At 40.0% G+C, this 23766-nt stretch overlaps 1 protein-coding gene across 9 annotated transcripts in view; it reads left to right on the top strand.

Moving 5' to 3' along the window:
* The window catches only part of ANKS1A (ankyrin repeat and sterile alpha motif domain containing 1A), a 222181-nt gene that overhangs the window by 81605 nt on the left and 116810 nt on the right, over positions 1 to 23766 (top strand). For 7 of the 9 annotated variants that reach the window (XM_060189650.1, XM_060189654.1, XM_060189652.1 and 4 more), the window contains exons 2-9: positions 2784 to 2864; positions 4540 to 4696; positions 7290 to 7352; positions 18272 to 18568; positions 19702 to 19777; positions 20066 to 20167; positions 20255 to 20356; positions 22892 to 23127. In XM_060189650.1, coding sequence (XP_060045633.1) covers positions 2784 to 2864; positions 4540 to 4696; positions 7290 to 7352; positions 18272 to 18568; positions 19702 to 19777; positions 20066 to 20167; positions 20255 to 20356; positions 22892 to 23127 — 1114 coding nt within the window. The remainder of the gene's footprint in view (positions 1 to 2783; positions 2865 to 4539; positions 4697 to 7289; positions 7353 to 18271; positions 18569 to 19701; positions 19778 to 20065; positions 20168 to 20254; positions 20357 to 22891; positions 23128 to 23766) is intronic. The other 2 variants (XM_060189651.1, XM_060189658.1) reach the window with 1 other exon arrangement.

Here is a 23766-nt window from a genome sequence, read left to right on the forward strand (position 1 = left end):
TGTGGTTCAGACCTAACACTGATTACCATCAAATAACAATAACATGAAAAGCAAAGTCTGTAGGCAGCATCATTAATGAATGTAAATTTGATAGTCCTGAATAAAAAGTTCTCAAGTAAAGCCTCTTAAATAGAATTCACTGAGTATACCATAGTGCATATTAACCAAATAGGGTTTGTTTGAAGAATAAAAGATTTTGACTCAATATTAAGAGATCTATTGAGTGGCCATGGAGGTGAGTTAACAGGTAAAATACATGATTTGCATGTCTGAGGCTCTGTTCAGTTCCCAGCACTGCATTAATCTCTTTCTTTATCTCTTATGGAATAAATAAATTTTAAAACTGAAACTATTTAAAAAGAAACCCTTTGATAACTTACATGCTGATTAAATGTTAAAAATTATAGTATCTCTGAGTGTGTGTACACACACACATATATATATACATATATATATATACACACATTTTTTTTGCTCTCTACATTTATCTATAGAGAGAGAAACTAAAGAGTTGTTTCTTTAAAAGTTATTTCTGGGAGTCGGCAGTAGCGCAGAGGGATAAGCACAGGTGGTGTAAAGCTCAAGGACCAGCCTAAGGATCCTGGTTCAAGCCCCCAGCTCCCCACCTGCAGGGGAGTCGCTTCATAGGCAGTGAAGCAGGTCTGCAGGTATCTATTTTTCTCTCATCCTCTATGTCTTCCCCTCCTCTTTCCATTTCTCTCTGTCATACCCAACAATGACAACATCAACAACAATAATAATAACTACAGCAATGAAAAACAAGGGCAACACAAGGGAAAATAAATAAATATAAAAATCATTTAAAAACGTTATTTCTAGGGAGTCAGACGGTAGTGCAGTGGGTTAAGCACAGGTGGTGTGGCAAAGCACAAGGACCGGCATAAAGATCCCGGTTCGAGCCCCCAGCTCCCCACCTGCAGTTGGGGGTCACTTCACAAGCAGTGAAGCAGGTCGGCAAGTGTCTTACTTTCTCTTCCCCTCTGTCTTCCCCTCCCCTCTCCATTTCTCTCTGTCCTATCCGACAACGATGACATCAGTAACAACAACAATAAAAAAGAAAACCAAGGGCAACAAAAGGGAATAAATAAATATTTAAAAAAGTAAAATAAAAAGTTATTTCTAGTAACAGTTTAAAAATGAAAAAGGTATTCTTTCCACACATTACAGAGCCTATCTCAAATCATCTGCCAGTGCTACTATTTTTATTAATTAATTAATTTATTTATTACCAGAACTCTGGTAAGAAAGAATTACCAGAATTTATTTATTACCAGAATACTTCTCAGCTCTGGCTTATCAGTGGTATAGGGAACTGAACCTGAGGCCCAAGAGCCTCAGGCCTGAGAGTCCATTTGCAAAGTCATTATGCTATTTCACCTGCCCCAATATTGTTTTTAAAAGTGAGCACTAGGGGAGCTGTGCAGCAGGTTAAGTGCACATGGTGCGAAGTGCACATGGTGCGAAGCGCAAGGACCGGCATAAGGATCCCGGTTAGAACCCCTGGCTCCCCACCTGCAGGGGAGTCGCTTCACAGGTGGTAAAGCAGGTCTGCAAGTGTCTATCTTTCTCTCCCCCTCTGTGTCTTCCCTTCCTCTCGATTTTTCTCTGTCCTATCTAACAATAATAAGAGCAATAACAATAATAATAATAACAACAACAACAAGGGCAACAAGATGGAAAAATAGCCTCCAGGAGCAGTGGATTCATGGTGCAGGAACAGAGCCCCAGCGATAATCCTGGAGGGAAAAAAAAAAACAACCAAAACAAGCACTTATTAAGCCTGCCTTCTTATCACTTAGTATTTTAGAAGTTCTGACCAGTGTAGAAAGCTATGGGACAGAAGTATGAATTAGGAGGTGCTGGAGAGATAGCTCATCAGGAAGAGTGCATGCACACACCCCCGGGTTCTAGCCCCATCACCGCACATGAGGTGCTGTGGCACCAGAGGAAACTCAAAATGCTGGTTTTTGGTGGAGTCTTTGGGGAGACATATTATGTCATGTACAAATAGTGATAGTAATACCTTTGTTATCTTTCTTGCTGATTGCAGTGGTAAGGACTCAAGTGCTGTAGTATCTTTTTCTGCCTCTGTCTCTCTGTTTTAACAGAAAAGCATCTTAGAGCTTTCTGACTCTGCGCCCCCATCTCCTTCCTCCAAAATTAAAACTTTCAGTAGTCAATAAACCACCTTCTAATACAGTATTTCTTACTTTAAAGAGACACTCAACCTATAGGTTCTGTTATTATTTTTATTACCAATAAGGTATATTTACAAAGAGAAGACACAATTGTTACATCTTAACACACATATCCTGGTGTTTTGTTTGTTTTTTCATCTTGGTCCTTTATGGTTCAGTTGTCTTGATTATTTGGTCTGTGTTGAGGTCTCTCAAAACTTTAGTCATTAGCACAGAATAAAGTGATTAATACCTGTAAGTGGCCAAGTAGTTTATTCTGTGATATGTTTGATAGGATTTCAATGATCTGTTTCTACAGTCTGAGGAGTATGCAGAGGCACAAGTGAATAATCTCTTAAATGATGGCACTGTTGTCATTGACATTTGACTCCTGTTCAGTAAACCATTGTGTGCTCTCAGTGCTATGTATCTCTGTAATAAAAAGCTGCTGTTCTTTGTCAGAAGTCATGGGGAGAAGTAACCAGTTTGGCTAGGTGCCACACTCAGTTCTTTTCCAAGCAGCTAACTGTCTAAATTTGGTATATGACTTAAGTTTTTTTTTTTTCTTTTTCTCCCCCTATTTAGCATCTGGAGAGGGCCAAATGTGAACTGTGTTGACAGCACTGGGTATACACCTCTGCACCATGCTGCTTTGAATGGCCATAAGTAAGTATTTAATACTAGGAAACAGTGTTTTTGCCTCACCTTTCAGAATCTAGGCCTTGATTTTCTTTGGTTCCTCTAAAGAATTACTAAGTGCTACTGAGGAATAGAGAGAAACCAACAAAATTCAATACATCTGGAATTCATGTCTTTATATAGTATATAATGTAAATAAAACATTCTCATCCCTAAAAAACAAATCTTTAACCAAAAGTAAAATTGTATTCCCCCCCGAAATGTTACAATATTATACAGTGATCTGAATATGAAGATAAAATTCAGGGTAGCCTGATCATAAAGGGGCTTTATAAACTATCAGGTAACCAAGCTATTTATAAACTAAAAATAGATTAGGTAGCCATGAGAAACTTTCTGTTAAAGTAGTTACTCATTTACTCTGTCTTTGTGCTGGCCACTCTTCCCTCATCAGACTAAACTTGCAGTAACAGGAACTGTTTTTCAGGGAGAAACATGTATATATAATATGGCTTATTTAATTCTCTTATATAGAGAGAGGTTATTAAAAATTAGGTGAGATCTGTATGGAAAATTCCTGGAGCTGTTCTTTTGGGGGAATTTGAGAGAAGACACAGTTTTAAATAATTTAGCAACCCAAAGAGAGTCTTGCCCTTCAAGTAAGATATAATATGATGGCTCAATTGAGCGACAGCCATACTTTAGTATAGTGAGCACATTTGTCTGTACACAGAAGAGTGGAAATGAACATATAATAGAATAGTGACTGTTAATGAGTTTTTTGAAGCATAATACTCTATGTATTAAGTATCAGGACTTTGTTCTTATGAAGAATGATTAGTGGAAACATTTTAGATTTTCCTGAGGAAAGTACCACCTTATCAATTCTGTATCAACTGTGAAATATTTGGTTCAACCTAATCAACTATATAGTATGCCAAAAAGAGGCAATGGGTTGTTTCCTTCTACATCAAGCATTTCTAAAATAAATTAAATTGTGATCACTGTGTCTATAATACACATCTGAGGCAAAGCTAACAAAGCACTCCTCCCCACTTAGTGGGGTAACCTGAATTAAAGTGAACCTTAAACCACTGTAACTTGTTAGCCAAGTCCACCTCCGATTAGTGTTTTTATTTATAATGGGAACTTTGATTTTGTGTGCATGAGGTTGATTACATACTTGTATCTGCATAAATAATTGTGTCACTGAGAAGAAAGCTAAATCCTCCTGTCTGCATGTATCAAATGGTACTATATGTACCTGGCTTATGTTTGTAACAACTTTAATTCTGCTTTACCAGTAGGTTTTCAACATGCATATCATAAAGTGCTCTGAGTAACATGCTGAATAACGGTGTTTTTCTTGCATGGCAACTTCTATATAAATTTGATTCTTGAATGTTATTTTAAACATCACAAGCATTGCAAGTTTTAGGCTCGAAGACATTTTCAAAAAGATAGAAAATAGATGGATTATTTAGAAAGCCTAAATGAACATGACACTGTAATGTGGTGCAAGATGGCTCAACTGTGCATCAGCAGTTGTATAAGTCTTGTGGAATAAAAGGAAATACCTAAGTGATGAGTCCTGGTAGAAATAGGGGAGTTAAGTGAACTAATATCTGTGAAAAGACTTTGTGCCTTATAAATAGGGAAAAATTGCAGATTCTTCAAACTCATGATTGATTTTTCCTTCTAGGGATGTGGTTGAAGTTCTTCTAAGAAATGATGCACTGACAAACGTGGCTGATTCTAAAGGCTGTTACCCTCTACACTTGGCAGCCTGGAAAGGAGATGCCCAGATAGTACGGCTGCTTATCCATCAAGGGCCCTCACACACCAGAGTCAATGAACAGGTTGGAAGGAAAGGAATCTTTACCCCAGTTAGCTACAAATAGACCATGGCAGCCTCATCACCAACTCAGTTCCATAGTTCAAGTCTCAGGGAACCAGCTCTTTCCTGTTTTTTTTTTTTTTTTTTAATTTAATTAATTAATTTATTTTATTTTCCCTTTTGTTGCCCTTGTTTTAATTTTATTGTTATTATTGTTGTTGTTATTGATGTCGTCATTGTTAGATACGACAGAGAGAAATGGAGAGAGGAGGGGAAGACAGAGAGGGAGAAAAAGATAGACACCTACAGACCTGCTTCACCGCTTGTGAAGTGACTCCCCTGTAGGTGGGGACCAGGGGGCTCAAACCAGGATCTTTATGCTGGTCCTTGCGCTTTGCGCCACCTGCGCTTAACCCACTCCCTCTTTCATGTTTTAATGCATGAAAGGTATCCTGTATTGGGAGGATGCATTTGAATCTTGCAGATTCAGAATATTACTATATTAAAAATGTATTTGTGTACAAAATTTGAAATAATATAAAATCAGTTAAGAGTCAAACTTTGTCAATTGTATGTACACCATCAACGTGACCATACAGTGTTAGTTGGTAAACAGAAGCATTTCTATTAGTTATGTTGGTACTGAATGAACCACAATGTTTTTTACATACATCAGCACTTGCAAGAGTGGCAGTACTTATACTAGCAGTGAAAAAATGGACTCACAAAAACACATGAGTGGAGGTCAGAGGTCATTCAATAGAGTGAAGATCATCCTTTTTAAAATATATCTTTATATATTCCATTGAGGTATCTTACTTTACATCAGGCTCAACCTGAGGCTGTTGACTGGCTACGGAAGAAGGGCAAACGCTACAAGAAGAAGAAGTATATTCCATAGAGACAGAGAAATTGAGAGGGGAGGGGAAGATATAGGGAAAGAGACAGACACCTGCAGCCCTGGTTCACCACTCATGAAGCTTTTCCCTTGCAGGTGGGGACCAGGGGCTTGAACCCCGCTCCTTGTGCACTGTAATGTGTGCGTTTAATCAGGTCTGCCACTGCCTGGCCCCCTGAAGTTCATTTCTATGATGTTTTCTAAAATTAATTTAAGAGTGAGCATGCTTTGACAGAGAATCTCCATCCCCCCCACTTCATAGCACTTTGTTGAGGAATGTTGCTTCATAGGATTTTTTTTTTATGCCATACAGACATGTTTCCCTGAGACAGGAAATTCCAAGAAAATTGTTAAAAAGCAACACTCAGTAAAATACCTTACAGTAGTCATGGTTTTAGGTATTCTTAGTACTTTAAAAATTTTTTTTTTAATTTTTATTTTTACCAGAGTACTCCTCAGCTCTGGCTTATGGTGGTGCAGGGGATTTATGGAGCACCTGGGACTGCAGAGCCTCAGGCATGAGAATCATTTTGCATAACCATTATGCTATCTACCCTGCCCTACTTTATTATTATTATTTAAAAACCACTCATTTCATTGGGAAATTTTACAAGTTCTGGACAAGCTTCAAATAAAACACAACTTCATATAGGGTGAATCTGAGATTGTGTGCCTATGAGAGGAGACATGCATTCTCTGTATGATAAACCACTTAACCCTCTGCTCTGAACTGAAGCAGATATTTTTCTTCTTAGTTGCTTGAATGAGAGAGATGCAGCTCTTAATAAGTTAGGACTTTTTTCCTAATGATTTTGCTGAGAGGATATTGTTAAATTGTCTATAGGTTGTTCCTCAAAAAGCAAAAAATCATTCTGCCAGTCCTTTGAACAAGGTCCATGCATGTTCTCAATGAACTGCTAGGAGCATGACTTTGACTCAGAGAAGGGCATCTTTACTCAGATGTGAGAAAATTAAAGAAATGCTCCCAGATCTCTTAAATTAGGGATTATGCTAACTTCCCTTCTCTTTTTGGGCTGTTCTGGATAGTTGAGCAACAGATATTTAAGTTCATTAATGAGAATGTTTGTTTTATAACATTAGAATGGAAAATTGTCTTTTGAATTGCCTCTTTAGACTCTAAATTCAGCTTTATTCTTCCTTGCTAAAATGGTAATTTTTTTCTGGAGGATAGTTTCTTTTAATTAATATTTCTTAATGTTGAAAGACATTACCAACCACCCATTAAAGTCCTCATTTTGGAAAATTTTAGCAACCATTTCTAATCCTATCTTTGCTCATAATTTTGCCTTTTAAGACAGCTGCTTGAACTTTTGAACCATTTGAGTGACTTGAACTTAACTGTGCTCACAACTGCTTCCTCTCTCTAGTATCTGTTGATGGGTGGGATACAGCCCAGTGCCTGAGTATCTGGCAGGCAGGTGGGAAGGCAAGGATTGGACAAGATATCTGAAGAATGTAATGCGTATAGGTAGTAGTTACAAGCACAACAATGATTTATTTAAAACCCATTTATGTGGTTCCTTTTGGATAAGGAGGGTAAGGAGTGCTGACCCATGGAAGTTGACTTCCCCATTAACTTCCTCTTGAAGGCGGGTAGATCCAAGTTGTTCTAGTGTTGGGCCCCCTGGGGCTGTGCATTGCTGTAATATATTTCATCCATTTTATCATCACATTTTCTTTCCTCTCCTTTTTATAGAATGCTCTTGAGATCAAAGAACTCAAAAAGTACGGCCCCTTTGACCCTTATATCAATGCCAAGGTGTGTACATTGTGGTCAGGATTTCTCTGCATCATTTATCCAAGCTGCACTTTCTCTTTGGTCCTGTGAGACTTCCACTCTTACCATTCAAACTTCTCATCACCCTAACTATTGCCCACCTCAGTCCTTCTGCTTTTGACTTGCCTGGGAATGGGAAAATACAGCTTCACTGGGTTTTGGTTTTGAGCTTAAAAACCCATGTTAATTTAGAAAGGGTGGGTACTTTGTCAGGAATGATCAATAAGTGTAAAGTGAGGAAATAGAATGTACTGTATCATATGCTTAATTTACTATTTCTAAAATTCATTAAATTCAACTAAGAAAAACAATTAAAATCTGTCAGATTAGCTTACTTTTTAGAATGAGCACAGGAAATAGTTAAGTTGTGATTTCCCCATTTTAAAAGTTTTTTAGTCTGATTTTTATGTTTATTTTGAGTAGAATCTTATTTTAATAGTCTGCATTGATGTAGTGAAAGGAGCATGGGTGGCTCCATTTTACTCTTAAAAGCTATTGTTTGCAGATCCCAGCTCATCTCTTTGAGTTTGTGCATTGCTGCCTGAGGCTTTAAAGCTCTGTCCTTTCTCCTAGCTCTTACTTTTTCTTTCTGCTTGGTCACTCTTGGCCATGGGAAATAACATTTGCAGAAAACTTGCTTTGGATCCTCCCCCTTGTGCAGTTGGTGCAAAAAATAATCTCATAGATCTGAGGCTGGGTGTCCCAGCCCTTTATCACATCTAGAGGCAATATTTGTAGGTTGAATGACGGTGCTAGCCACTTTCTTCAGTGCTTTTTGATCAAGTTTTCTTCCAAATGACATTTGGTGTTTGGCAGCAGTCTGGTGTTTGATTGAGTCACTGCATTATTCACATTAGCTGCCTTTCATTTTCTTTGACTATAGTAGCCTTAGGGAACGGAAACACTTCTGCATGTTTCCAAATGCAAGGCATGTTTCATGTTTATATTTGAGAAATAACTGATTTAGCAAGTGAAATTTCTTTCCTTTTTTAAAAAATTTTTTAATTATATTTATTCCCTTTTGTTGTCCTTGTTGTTTTATTGTTGTAGTTATTATTGATGTCGTTGTTGGATAGGACAGAGAGAAATGGAGAGGGGAGCGGAAGACAGAAAGGGGGAGAGAAAGATAAACACCTGCAGACCTGCTTCACCGCCTGTGAAGTGACTCCCCTGCAGGTAGGGATCCAGGGGCTTGAACCGGGATCCTTATGCCAGTCCTTGTGCTTTGCGCCACCTGCACTTAACCTGCTGCGCTACCACCCAAGTCCCCGCAAGTGAAATTTCTTACAGGCTCTATGGGAGATTGTAGTCAGCTATTTTGTGCTAGTGATAGTGAAGTGATTTGATCTGGAGTTGTGAAACACATTACCTACTGTATTGGTCCACTCTTCATTCTCTCTCTCTCTCTCTCTCTCTCCTCTTCTGTTTTTTTAACCCTGAACATAGGAAGATGCCATCCTGGTTTTCTCTTCCCACTTTTTGGAAGTAGGATTGTAGAGTAAAAAAAAAAAAAAAAAACTACTCAAAGTCTTTTCAAATCAGAGTTGAGTTTGATTCCACCATTATTTACTAGTTATGTTGACTTAAACAAGTTAATTTTTCTGAACTTACTTTTCTCTTTGTAAAATGGGTTATATACCATTTATCTTAGTTGCTTGTTTCAAAGTTTGAATAAGGCTATATATGATAAAAGTAGTAGCAACTAGTATTATTTGATGTTTTCATTTCCCAGTGTTGCATAAAATTTTTTAAAAGTGTATTTGGGGCTGGTGAGGTATTTCAGCAAGAGAGTATATGCTTTGCATACATGAAGTTTGGGCTTGGTTTCTAGCACCAAATATAATGGCAGAGTGGTACTCTGGCCTACCTCTCACTTAATTAAAAAGGATTCTTAAAATTAAATAAAACTTCTATTTAATTATTATTTACCTTTTTGCTGCCAGGGTCATTGTTGATAGATTTGCATGATGAATCCACTGCTACTGTTTCCTGACCCCTGCCCCTTTCTTTGGTAGAGCCAGAGAGAAATTGAGAGGGAAGGGAGAAATAAAGAGGGAGAGAAAGAGAGAGAGAGACCGACCTGCAGCACTGTTTGTGAAGCATCCCTCCTGCAGGTGAGGACCAAGAGCTAAAACCCTGATCCTTATACATAGTAACATGTACACTCTAACCAGGTGTGCTACTTACTGTCTAACCCCCAAATAAAATTTTCTTGGAAAATTTTTTAAAATAAGAAGTACATACAATGTGGTGTTTCTGAAAGTGCATTTTGGGCTTTGTGAGCTTTTATTTTTGTTGTTATTGGTGAGTAAAGAGTAAAGTTTTTTTTTTTTTCTTTTTGGTCAGACTCACTCAATTTATTGTTAGTATAAATATACAGCTTCAATATGATATAGCTAATTCAAACAAGTACCAAGATCAAGATAGCATCTCTTCTAAGGTTTAGGGTTTGCCCAGAACTCCTTATACATGGAACATCCCATACTAGGAGTCATTGTTCCCTCAACAAAGCCTTGGGTGCCACACCCATATGGATCAGGTGGAGGGACATTTTAATATTTCTTCTGCTCTTTGTACTATGTGTGCTTAACCCAGTGCGCTACCACCCACCCCCCTCTGCTCTTCAATTTGTATAATCCTTATGCAACAGTTGCTGCAAAATCTGCCATTCCAGTGGGGACAGTGTCTCTTTAGCTTTTCAAGTAAATTTAGACCCCTGACCTTCATCATATAAAGAGAGAGAGAGTTACTAAAGAAACATCCAGAAGTACCAGACCCCTCACCTATGTGCCTGGTGAGTAAAGTTTAATGAAGCCTTTTTAAGCTAATCTGTTAGGGTTGTGTTTGGGGGGTACCTTGAAGTGGTTGTTTACTCACTGTTTAGTTCGGTTAGCTTGTAAAGCTCTGATTAAAGGTCAAGCCTATAGTTCTTTAAAGCACATTTTAATATCCCTTGATTCTGTACACATAAAAGAAATTTAATCTAAATGGAAGAGGAATTTATTTCTTTTTCATTAGTGATTTAATACTGATTTACAAAATTACATGTCAACAGGGGTATAATTCCATACTGTTCCCACCATTAGAGTTCTGAATCCCCAATCCCTCTATTGTAAGCAATAGCAGTTTTCCTAAGGTTGCAGAAATGGGTTAAGTATTATTTCTACAGAAGAGGAACATATTTCTCTCTTTGGAAATACTATCCTTTGCTTCTTCCTCCTCCGAATGCCGTGTGCCCAACCCTTCCCCTACTCTCCTTCCAACCCTCACCTCTGAAAGGCAAGTGGTATGAACTGCATTAAGGGATAAAGCTGATGGTGTCCTACCAAGAAAGCACAGATGTCTTCCTTAGTGTAGCACATCACAAGGTGCACAATATCAGTTTGGCTCATTCTTGATGATGATGGATAATTGCTTTATAAAGTTTGTGCCTGGTAGGTTGGTAAGGTTTTTTAATAATAGTGTTCCTGAGCTTTTCTTTTCTTCTTCTTCTTTTTTTTTTTTTTTTAATTTTTATTTTTTTACCAGAGCACTGCTCAGCTCTGGCTTATGGTGGTACAGGGGATTGAACCTGGAACTTTGGAGCCTCAGGCATGAGACTCTCTTTGCATAACCATTATGCTATCTACTCCGGCCCTCCTGAGCTTTTCTCATTGAGGTACTATCCATGAGAGATTTGAAGTGGAACTTAGTATTTGTTATTTTATTAGTTTGTTTATTATTTATTTATTTATGTTGCCACTAGGGTTGTCATTGGGACTTGACACAATGAATTCATCACTCCCAGTGACTATTTCCTCCTCCCACTCCCCCCTCCCCTTTTAAAAATTCTTTTGATAGGACAGGGAGAAGTTGAAAGGGGAGGACAAGAGAGGGAGACAGGGAAAGAAACTGAAAATACCTCCTGCTGTTTCACTGCTTATGAAGCTTCCCCCTCCTGCAGGTGGGGACCAGGGCCTGGGAGCTTGAACCCTGGTTCTTGTGCATGGTAATGTGTGTGCTCAACCCAGTATACCACCACCTGACGTTAGTATTTATTGGGCTGTTGAGAAAGACATGAATATTTTTCTGTACAAAAATGTGTCATGACTTTTCCAACAACCCAGTATTACTTCTAAGTTTCCTTGTTATTCCAAAATGAAGCAGGTTTGAGAAGCATTGACCTAGGCCAGCTTTTCACCCAGAGGAATCCTCTTCTCTCTCTTACCTAAAATATGTACCATTTACCCCTTATCTTACTTGTTCACTTCTCCTATTAACAAATAGCATTGCTCCTTGGAACCCACTGAGTTTTGGTTTCTTTCTCTCTCTCTCTCTCTTTTTTAATATTTATTCATTTATTCCCTTTTGTTGCCCTTGTTTTATTGTTGTAGTTATTATTGTTGTTGATATTGATGTCAACGTTGTTGGATAGGACAGAGAGAAATGGAGAGAGGAGGGGAAGATAGAGAGGGGAGAGAAAGACACCTACACACCTGCTTCACCGCCTGTGAAGCAACTAACCTGTAGTTGGAGAGTTGGGGCCGCGAACCGGGATCCTTACACCGGTCCATGCGCTTCGCGCCGCATGTGCTTAACCCGCTGCACTACCACCCGACTCCCGGTTTCTTTTCTTTTTATTTTATTTATTTATTCCCTTTTTGTTGCCCTTGTTGTTTTATTGATGTCATTGTTGCCGGACAGGTCAGAGAGAGATGGGAGAGAGGAGGGGAAGATAGAGAGGGGGAGAGAAAGATAAGACACCTGCAGACCTGCTTCACCACTTGTATAGTGACTCCCCTGTAGGTGGGGAGCCAGGGGCTCAAACTGGGATATGCGGTCCTTGTGCTTTGCGCCACGTGTGCTTAACCCTCTGCACCACCACCCGACTTTCTGAGTTTTGGTTTCTTATGCTTGTTGACACTGTCTTGCTAAGTGTTCCATCTGTTGGTTACTCAACTACGCAGGTATTAGAGTAAATCTAACTTCTTTCACATAGAAAATTTGATGTTGGGGCCAGGTGGTGGCACACCTGGTAAGCGCACACTTTACAGTGCACAAGGACCTGGTTTCAAGCCCGCAGGCCCCACCTGCAAAGGGAAAGCTTCACAAAAGCTGAAGCAGGGTTGCAGGTTTCTCCCTTCCTTCCTCCCTTCCTTCCTCCCTCCCTCCCTCCCTTCCTTGTTTGTTTATTATCAGAACACTGTTGTTCAATTCTTGCTTATGGTGGTGCGGGGGAACCTGAGACATTGGAGTCTCAGGCATGAGAGTTTGTTTGCGTAACCATTATGCTATGTACCTTCCACCCTGCAGGTATCTATCTCTTCCCCTGTCTCTTGATCCCCTTTGAATTTCTCTGTCTCTATTCAATAATAAATAAATAAAAATTATTATTTTCTAAAAATTATCTGTTTGTTGGATAGAAACAGAAATCGGGCGGAGGAGATAGCATAATGGTTATGTAAACAGACTCTCATGCTTGAAGCTCCAAAGTCCAAGGTTCAGTCCCCCACACCACCAGCTGAGTAGTGCCTTGGTGTTTCTCTCTGTCTCTTTCTTTCTCCCTCTCTGCATCTCTCTCAAAAATAAATAAAATATTCTTTTAAAAAAAGAATAAAGAATCAGAATTCCTAGGGGAAAAAAAAAGGAAAGTCAGAAATTGAGAGGGGGGAGATAGAGAAAGAGAGAGACACCTGCAGTACTGCTTCACCACTCGAAAAACTTCCCCCCTGCAGGTGGGTAAAAATTATTTTTTAAAAAAGAAATTTTGGGGGAGTCAGGCGGGAGTGCAGTGGGATAAGCGCACATGACACAAAGCACAAGGACCCGCGTAAGGATCCCGGTTCGAGCCCCCAGCTCCCCACCTGCAGGAGTGTTGCTTCATAGGTGGTGAAGCAGGTCTGCAGGTGTCTATCTTTCTCTTCCCCTCTGTCTTCCCCTCCTCTCTCCATTCCTCTCTGTCCTGTCCAACAACGACAGCATCAACAACAATAATAACTACAACAATAATAAAAACAAGGGCAACAAAAAGGAAATAAATATTTAAAAAATTATTAAATCTAAAAAAAATAAATTTTGGTTTTCATGTCTCTTCTGTCACTTCTTTTGGGTTGTAGGAAGTCATGATGCATTTCTGCATAGAAAAAATATGCCATGACTTTTTAAAAAAATTTTATTTATTTTTTATTTTCCCTTTTGTTGCCCCTGTTTTTTATTGTTGATGATGTCATCATTGTTAGATAGGACAGAGAGAAATGGAGAGAGGAGGGGAAGATAGAGGAGGAGAAAAAGATAGACATCTGCAGACCTGCTTTTCAGCCTGTGAAGTGATTCCCCTGCAGGTCGGGGGGAGATGTTCGAACCAGGATCCTTAAGCCAGTCCTTGCACTTTGCGCCACATGTATTTAACCCACTATGCTACCCCCCAACTCCCCTAAATTTTTTATTTCTATTAATTTTTTATTTATTTGCCTCCAGGGGTATCCCTGGGGCTTGGTGCCAGCACTGCTCCTGGAAGCTATGTTTCCCATTTTGTTGCCATTGTTTTTGCCCTTGTTATGGTTGTTATTGTTGTTATGGCTGTTGTTGTTGGATAGGACAGAGAGGAATGGAGAGAGGAGGGGAAGACAGAGAGGAGGAGAGAAAGATAGACACCTGCAGACCTGCTTCACTGCTTGTGAAGTGACCCCTCTGCAGGTGGAGAGCTGGGGATTTGAACCGGCATCCTTTGCACTTTGAGCCATGTGCGCTTAACCCGATGCACTACCGCCCAGCCCCCTGCCACAACTTTTTTTTAAAATAAAGTGTTTATTATCTTTATTTATTTATTGGATAGAGACGGCCAGAAATCGAAAGAGAAGGAGGTGATAGGGAGAGCGACAGAGAGACACCTGCAGCACTGTTTGACCACTTGCAAAGCTTTCCCCCTGCAGGTGGGTACCGTACGGGGGCTCAAACCCTGGTCCTTGAGCGTTGTAACATGCGTTCAAGCAGGTGCGCCACCACCTGGCCCCTGCCACGACTTTTTTTAAACAACAAAATAAACCTCACCAAACTCATTTTGCCCTCTTGTGGAGTTTTGGTTTGTTTCTAGGGCAGAGAACTGGAACCAAGCTGTCACTAACTTAGAGATACTGTAAGAAGTGGGTAAAAGGGAGTCGGGCGGTAGCTTAAGTGGCGCAAAGGGCAAGGACCTACGTAAGGATCGCGATTGGAGCCCCCGGCTCCCCGCCTGCAGGGGAGTCGCTTCACAGGCGGTGAAGCAGGTCTGCAGGTGTCTCTCTTTCTCTCCCCCTCTCTGTCTTCCCCTCCTCTCTCCATTTCTCTCTGTCCTATCCAACAACAAGGACATCAATAACAACATTAATAACTACAACAATAAAACAACTCTCTCCATTTCTCTCTGACCTATCCAACAACAAGGACATCAATAACAACATTAATAACTACAACAGTAAAACAACAAGGGCAACAAAAGGAAATAATAAAAAAAAGTGGGTAAAAGGGACCAGGAGATAAGTCACCAAGTAAAACGTACATTTTACCATACACTAGGACACGGGTTCAAGCCTCCAGCCACCACAAGACCATATGCATGAGTGGTAGTGTCTATCTCTCCCTCTCTGTCTTTTATCTGCTATCTAAAAAAAAATATATATATATATGTGTGTGTGTGTGTGTGTGTGTATTCGAGCAGTAGTATCGTGCAGACATAAAGCTTTAGCAAAAAACCTTGGTGACAAGAAATAGAAGAAGTGGACAAGAGTATGGTTAGGCTATAATCTAAGCACTGGTAGGCTGTGGTTTGTAGTCGTTCAAGAGAAGAAAATTCATAAAAATGCTTTATATGGTTTTCTACTATCAGTGTGTGTGTGTGTGTCCTAATAAGATTTGCGCAGATTTTCGAAAAATTAGAGTATATATCAGTTTCCTGCATCTGTCCAGGTTCATAGTAATACATTTCTGGAGACTCTTTGAAGTATTGAGAGTAGGTATAGTGTGATTTGGAAGGTGTGAAAGAGAAGAATTTCAGGTGGTTAGAAGTCTGCTTTTCTTGGAATCTATCGCTTTTTTGTGGATCCATAAATCAAATCTTAGTGCTTTCTTCCAGGATTATTGTCAGGCTAAGAAAGGAAATGTTGGTAGAGTTCATGGTGATTCTTTGTTCAGTAGTTAAGAGATATGGTCACCACAGATTTAAATTCATGAGTATTGCAACTGCCAGACCATGTCTGGTAAGATTGAAATATAAGATGTCTCTTATACTATGAATGTGAATATAGCTTTCTTTAATATATATATTTATTATCTTTATTTATTTGATAGATACAGCCAGAAACTGAGAGGAAGGGGGAGGTAGAGAGGGAGAGAGACAGAGAGACATCTGAAGCCCTTCTTTACCCCTTGTGAAGCTTTCCCCCTGCAGATGGGGACTGGGGCCTTCAACTGGGATCCTTGTGCATTATAACATGCACAACCAAGTGTGCCACCCCCCAGCCTCTTGAACACAGTTTTCTGAAGAGATGTGGTTAAGCCATTTTTTTAATATTTATATATTTTCCCTCTTGTTTTTTTATTGTTGTTGTAGTTATTAGTTATTATGTAGTTATTTTATTGTTGTTGTAGTTATTTTATTATTGTAGTTGTCGTTATTGATGTCGTTGTCGTTGGATAGGACAGAGAAATGGAGAGAGGAGGGGAAGACGGGGGGGAGAGAAAGATAGACACCTGCAGACCGCCTGTGAAGTGACTCCCCTGCAGGTGGGGGGGCAGGGGGCTCTGGTCCTTGCGCTTTCCACCACGTGCACTTAACCCGTTGCACTACCGCCGACTCCCAGATAAGCCATTTTTAACATAGGAAATTTGTCTTGTAATGATCAAGACCTTGCCTGTAGCAAGACAGCTTTGGCTCTTGAGAAAAAGAAAAAGGAAAAAGACTTTTTCACCCTGCTGAATAGAATTTCATAGTTTATCAGGCCATTATTGTTTTTCTGTTTACAAAGTCAAGGACAGATTATTCTGGTTGTTGGGAGACAACTTGGATATAAAAATGACAGTAGTATCTACTTCAGAGTAAACAATTTTTTTAGGTTGGAATTTTAATTAGAATAAGCTGACTTACTTGACCCTTGCTGTCATATAATCTTGAGTTGTAAAACCCTGAGAATCCTCTTAAACTTCTTTGGGTTTCCATTCTGCCCCAGGGTTACTCTACAGAAAGCTCCTATGAGTTTTTTGTTGATGTAACTGTCTTTTCATCATGAGAAAGTGAAGTAGCAGCTCTGAGTTTGCATGGGAAATGCAAGCCTCAATAGGAAATGGATAGCCTCAATAGTTTATTGGCACAGTGAACCCCAAGGATTTGCTTTCTGCTCTGCACTCTCCATTTACTCCAGACTTTCACATTGTTGTAGAATCTGTCCCTTGGGTCCAGTTATATCACAGGATTGCTAACTGACTGCTTTCTGTGGCCAGCAAAGACTGCCTGCACATTCTCAGCAGTGGCTTTCCTTGAATTGTGTTTGAGCTCCGCGCTGCTTTCTGTTTATCTGTGTGCATTTATCTTTGCATGTGACTCCCACTACCACACTTTCTGTCTTTATTTCATTTAAAATATTTCCTTTGCTATCATTTTGGCCTTTTGAGACCTTGCTCCCAGCAGCTCTGGATCTTTCTAGAACACTTGGTGTAGCTGGTAAAAATGATGCAGTCAAATGCCAGATCAAAAGTAGATGGAATTGCTTGCATGTTTGATCTGTTTACTTTTAATGCCATTAACAGAATGAAAGCAGTTGGGGAAACATTTAATTTTTACCTTTTGATCACTGAAAGGTGCACAATATTGACTTGATGAACATACTCCCCTAACCCTGCCACTGTTTATTTACCCCAAATGGCAGAAGCTTCCAGGATAAATTCAGGAACCTCCAGATTTTAGGGAAAATTTTCTATTAGTACTTCTTAAAAAATGAGAGGCCATAAAATTTACTTTTAACTTGCTCTGTATGCCATCAGTAGTATTGAAAGAAAGAACATAATTGGATTGATTGACATTTTGCTTTCAATGGTCAACAAAGCAAAAAGTTTTCCTGTCTTATCCCAGGTTCCACCTTTAGCTTGAAACAAAATTGGCATTTGTGAAGAATCCATGGGGTTGTGAATTTATATTGATGGCAGTGCTACAGTTTAGAATATTTTGCACCTCTCACACAAAGCGTTCAAGATTATATCTTTCTTATATCAGAGCATTCTGTACTGGTGATTCTGCATGCATTGTTTGGTATATACTCCTGGAATAGGACAAGAAAGTATCACAGTCCCATGTTACTCTGACTACACTTAAATATGTCCCTCCAGAATGACTATCAACATATATCTTGAGAATGAATTATGGTGCTCTTCTCTTTTGCTTTCTTTGGTGGCTGATTGATTTGCATGCAAGGTGGCTGATTGATATGCAGATGACAAACATTTTGGGGGGATAAAATCTTGTATATAAGGCAACAGTTAGTCAAGAAATCCAGAATCAGAACCACAGGATTGACTAAGTATAAATTGTGAAACCAGTTGAAATTTCATGTGAATTGATAGCAGTGATACTATTGGTATTCATCTGTGCCAGGATTTCTCCTCTCCCTTGTTTAGTCTCCCTGCAGTCTGGAGATACTTCCTTCAGAGCACAGGAGACTGCAGATGTAGAGGAGATAACTGTGCATCTCCAGTAGTAACTAGAGCAGTATGTGGCTGATTGTCCAGTTTTTCTGCCGGGGAGTGTGTCTGGATTCTGACTTACATTTATTAACTCCCAAGTATTGCTGCTATTTTTTCTCACTTAAATCTCAATGGTTTTACATGTAATTGTATCAGTCATATACCAGACTGCCCATCACTTCTCTGATGTGATCTGCTTGTTAACTCTTTAGAACAATGACAATGAGACGGCCCTACATTGTGCAGCACAGTACGGCCACACGGAAGTGGTGAAGGTCCTCTTAGAGGAGCTAACTGATCCTACCATGCGCAACAACAAATTTGAGACACCTCTGGACCTGGCTGCACTGTATGGGAGATTGGAGGTTGTGAAGATGCTCCTCAATGCACACCCTAACCTCTTGAGTTGCAACACTAAGAAGCATACCCCTCTGCATTTGGCAGCAAGGAATGGCCACAAAGCTGTGGTCCAGGTCCTCCTCGATGCTGGCATGGATAGCAACTACCAGGTAGTTGGGTAGACAGACTTCCTGGGCCCATGGGACCTAGTCATTTTGAAAAGTCACAAGTACCAGGCTGCTGGGCTTTGTTCTTATTTAGCACGTCTTACATCATATGTTAGAAGCTTCCATTTATTCACTCATTTTAATGTAAAACTTTGGAGATAAACTCAAGTGAGTCTGCTTTCTTTTTCTTTTCAAGAGTAACACATAGTCACATCCTGAAAAGATGTGCTTACCAACTACCTCTCAGAATTAGAAAGTTTCATTATCTTCCTATATGTATATTCCCACTGCCACTACTTTGTGCCTCAGAAACCCTATTAACTTGATGTTGCCACTGAAAGACTTAAATGTCCCTTTATTTATTTGTTTGTTTGTTTGTTTGTTTTGCCTCCAGGGTTATTGCTGAGCCTCAGTGCCTGCACCATGAATCCACTGCTCCTGGAGGCTATTTTTTCCCTTTTGTTGCCTTTGTTTTATTATTATTGTTATTGATGATGTTGTTGTTGTTGTTGGGTAGGACAGAGAGAAATGGAGAGAGGAGAAGACAGAGAGGAAGAGAGAAAGATAGACACCTGCAGACCTGCTTCACCGCTTGTGAAGTGACCCCCTGCAGGTGGGGAGCCGGGGAGCCGGGGGCTCGAACTGGGATCCTTACACCGGTCCATGAGCTTCGCACCATGTGCACTTAACCCACTGCACTACTGCCTGACCCCCTGAATGTCCCTTTATTATTAGCTTTCTCCATTCAGATGAATGACCATTCCTTAGGCTTTGCATTGATGAAAATACATTTGAAGTTAAGGTTTTTTTTGGCCTTTTTTTCCCCTCTCCCCTCTTGTATATTTCTTCTCAGTATTCCTTCCACCTAAGAAGGTGGAGTTTCACTAATATATGACTCCCAAGTATAAGTGTACAGTTATTCACATATGATCTACTGGTGGCACATCAAACACCCATGATGATCATGGTTTTGGAATATAGACCAAAAAAGTAGGAAAGATAATGACAGGTTTCTGTGTGGTTTATTTTATTTTTCTGTCCCTTCTCATCTGTGCCCCATTTGTTGTGTGAAGCCACACCAAACCTGGGTCACTGTTCTGATGACATCCTGCTCTGCGCTCTCGTTTGCTTTCCAGACGGAGAAGGGCAGTGCTTTGCATGAGGCTGCTTTGTTTGGCAAGACCGATGTGGTGCAAATCCTGCTGACTGCAGGTGAGAGGTCGGCAGTGCTCTTGTCTACACAGCATGCCAAGGTTGGGATTGTTTCCCTCTAGCCTGCTTGGCGGGGGATTTTTGCTAATTGCATTTAATCCCAGTGTATATATGTCTCCACTGGTTGATTTCAAGCATAGGAATTGTTTATGAGTAAGTTGGACTAAATGGCTTTGGATGAAAATGTTGGCTGTGCTAATGGGAGCAATAGGTGCCCTGGAATTTGACCCTATTTGAGACTGACTTGAAAATGTTTACTCCTCTGGTCCACTTGGAATTTCTTTCTAGGAATTGATGTCAACATAAAGGATAACCGTGGACTGACTGCTCTAGACACTGTCCGGGAACTGCCTTCTCAAAAGAGCCAGCAGATAGCAGCACTTATTGAAGGTATCAGTCCCTCTGTGTGCAACACAAGGACCTACTAACTGAATAAGGCATTTGTATCTGGTACAGCTTTATTGTCTTTCCATGTAGATCATATGACTGGAAAAAGAAATGCAAAAGAGGTAGATAAGACGCCCACACCCCAGCCAACGCTCATCTCCAACTTGGACTCCATATCACAGAAGTCTCAGGGTAAGGTAGCTCTTTTCTGGCAGCAGATGGGTTTCTCACTTGAAAATAGTTAAACTTCTTTTTTTTTCTTGAGTAAACTATCTTAATTAAAAAATAATAATTTAAGGGGTTGAGAGTACTTATAAGTTCATATTCCAAGTATTTTTTTCCAACTTCTCTATGAAGTGTATTGGATATAGCTTACACCTTTGACCAGGATCCTCTTTTCTACTTTATTCTTTTTTTTCCTTTTTTTTTTTTTTTTTGCCTCCAGAGTTATTGCTGGGGCTTGGTGATGGCACTGTAAATCCACTACTTCTGGAGGCTATTTTTCCCCATTTTAGTTGCCCATATGGCTCTTGTTGTTATTATTATTGTTATTGTTGTTATTTATTTATTTATTTTGCCTCCAAGGTTATCACTGGGGCTCGGTGCCTGCACTATGAATCCACTACTCCTGGAGGCTATTTCTTCCCCTTTTTTGTTGCCCTTGTTGTTTATCATTGTTGTTATTGATGTCTCAGTTGTAGGATAGGACAGAGAGAAATGGAGAGAGGAGGCAAAGACACAGAGAGGGAGAGAAAGATAGACAACTGCAGACCTGCGTCACTGCTTGTGAAGTGACCTCCCTGCAGGTGGGGAGCCGGGGGCATGAACTGGGATCCTTATGCCTGTCCTTGCACTTTAACCATGTCCATGTGCACTTAACCAGCTGTGCCTGACCCTTCTCTACTTTATTCTTTACTTTTACAGTTGGTGCTTGAAGACTTGTCCTGGGATATGTGGTGATAGGCAGGATAATCTCAAGATGAATTCTGTTTTTTTTCCCCTTCAGGATTATCACTGGAGCTTGGTGTCTGCACTACGGGTTCACTGCTCCCGGAGGCCATTTTTCCATTTTGTTGCCCTTGTTGTTATTGCTGTTGCTGTTATTGTTATTGTTGTTGTTGGACAGGACAGAGAGAAATTGAGAGAGGAGGGGAAGACAAGAGAGGGGCAGAGAAAGATAGACACCTGCAGACCTGCTTCACTGCTTGTGAAGCAAGCCCCTTGCAAGTTGGGAGCTGGGGGCTTGAACTGGGAACCTTGCACTTGTCCTTGTGCTTCAAACTATGTGCACTTAACCTGCTGTACTACCGTCCAGCCCCCTCAAGATGAATTCAAATCTTAGTGAAACTTCCTTTTTCTAGCACTCACTTTAGTCCCTGAAACATGATTGAAAGATGCCAATGAGTTATATAGAAACTGGAACATTTATTGACTTTGGTTATATATCTTTTGGGTAGCAAATGTGGTCTGGGTACCAGCTAAAGCAAGGCAGCCTCTCCATCATGAGACAGAATTCAATTTTTCAGATTATTTGGGCAGCTTTTTGATCCTAGGTATGAATGAGAAATACAAAATTCTGACACCTTTCCCCAGGTATGAATCACAATGGACCAGGCTATAGAAACAGCAAAGCCAAACACTTAGAAGAGGCCTTTCCAGAAGGGGGTGGAGGTATAAGGATTAAACAACATCCAAGTTATTGTTACTTGGGAGTTGATGCCAAGTTATTGGCATCTTTGCCATCCAGCAGCACACCCCTCTTCACTTCCACAGCTTTTCTTGACCTCAGAATCTGTTAGTAGTAGGTTAGTAATTCACTAAGCTCTTAACTTTCATGGGTTTTACATCTATAGTTTTAACAATTTACAAGTAACTCAGAGATTCCAGATCCTTGACAGTTGTTAGTTTTGCTGAGTTACAAATCTGAATGCCAGGTGCTCTGATACTGAATGATTCTGACTGTTTCACAGCACCTCCATCTCAGAAAGCCCTTGCTACTATTTTTAATGTGTGCACTTAATCAGGTGCACACCACCCAGCCCTTGTCCTCTGCTTTGCTTGAACACATATAAAGATTCTTAAGAACTAAAGTTAATTGATTTTTCTTTTTTTTAAATATTTATTTATTCCCTTTTTGTTGCCCTTGTTTTATTGTTGTAATTATTATTGTTGTCTGTCTTCGTTGTTGGATAGGACAGAGGGAAATGGAGAGAGGAGGGAAAGACAGACACCTGCAGACCTGCTTCACTGCCTGTGAAGTGACTCCCCTGCAAGTGGGGAACCGGGGTCTCGAACCGGGATCCTTAGGCTGGTCCTTGCAATTTGTGCCATGTGCGCTTAACCCGCTGTGCTACTGCCCAACTCCCAATTGCTTTTTCTTTTCCCCAAGTTAGACACTCCACTGTATTTTATGGTCTAAATTTATGCTTTGGTGGTGCTAAAATATTTGTGAATTTACAAAGGTCTTGGGAGGTATTGTTCATAGATGCCAGGAGCTTTTCATACTGAATTATTATTTTTTTTACCCTATATTGTTAAAAAGAGCAGTTGAAATTATATTCGTTCCTGTCTGTGAAGCAAGGCAGTCACTTATTTTTTCCACTCAGGGCTAGTGTTTATCAAGTTCAGATTGCTGGAGGGGCATTATGTTTTTGAAGTGGTTATAAATTCAAGCTTCTGCTCTCTTTTCATTGACTTTCTTGCCCTCCCCTCTAATCTCCTTTTTAGGTGATGTGGAGAAAGCAGTGACAGAACTGATCATTGGTTTTGATACAAATGCTGAAGAGGAGGGTCCTTATGAAGCACTCTACAATGCAGTCTCCTGTCATTCATTGGACAGCATGGCCAGTGGGCGATCATCTGACCACGACTCCATGAATAAGGAGTCTGAAACTACAGGAGTGAAAACTGCTGGAATGAGACCTGTATGTGATCTGGGGCTTATCTTGCCAGCCTGTGCTTCGGTAAGGCACTGGGGAAGAGGAAATGTAACGCCTAATGCCAGTGTGGAACCTTTTCATCTGTTCACCTAGGGTTTTGCCTCAGCTCCCTCTTCCTCAATGTGGTAAAAACTATCCAGATTGCATTGAGATAGAAATTTAGTTTTTACAATTTCAGTATAACCTACTTGACTTTTTCTATTACTTTTTGGCCTTAGAGGAAATGAAAGTAGTTCATTTCAACATAACCTTAATGCTGCATACTATCTTTGGGGTCTTTGCTGTACATTGTTTTTTTTCCTCTGGAGAACAGTTCTGAATTTAAAGAGCACACTGAAATTCCTGTCTGCCCTAAGTACACACCTTCCATTTACCTCAAAAATTATCTATATGGATCTGGACAGATGATATATTCATCAGAACAGTAGTAAGGTTTAAGAGGCCTCTTGTATATTAGTATATACGGCATTCCTATTTTCCCAGCTATAACATTTCCAACCATTGAAATAATAGGCTGAGGACAACCCTGAATTCTCCCTCCTTACTACTACTTTCTGTATTACTTGCTTCAGTTTCATGTCTTGTACATTGTTCTCCACACTCTTTACCCTCTGTTTCTACCTCCCAGCTTTCCTTTTTGTTGCCCTTGTTTTTTATTGTTGT

The sequence above is a fragment of the Erinaceus europaeus genome, chromosome 4, assembly GCF_950295315.1.
Source record: "Erinaceus europaeus chromosome 4, mEriEur2.1, whole genome shotgun sequence".
In the NCBI taxonomy this organism is placed as follows: Eukaryota; Metazoa; Chordata; class Mammalia; order Eulipotyphla; family Erinaceidae; genus Erinaceus; species Erinaceus europaeus.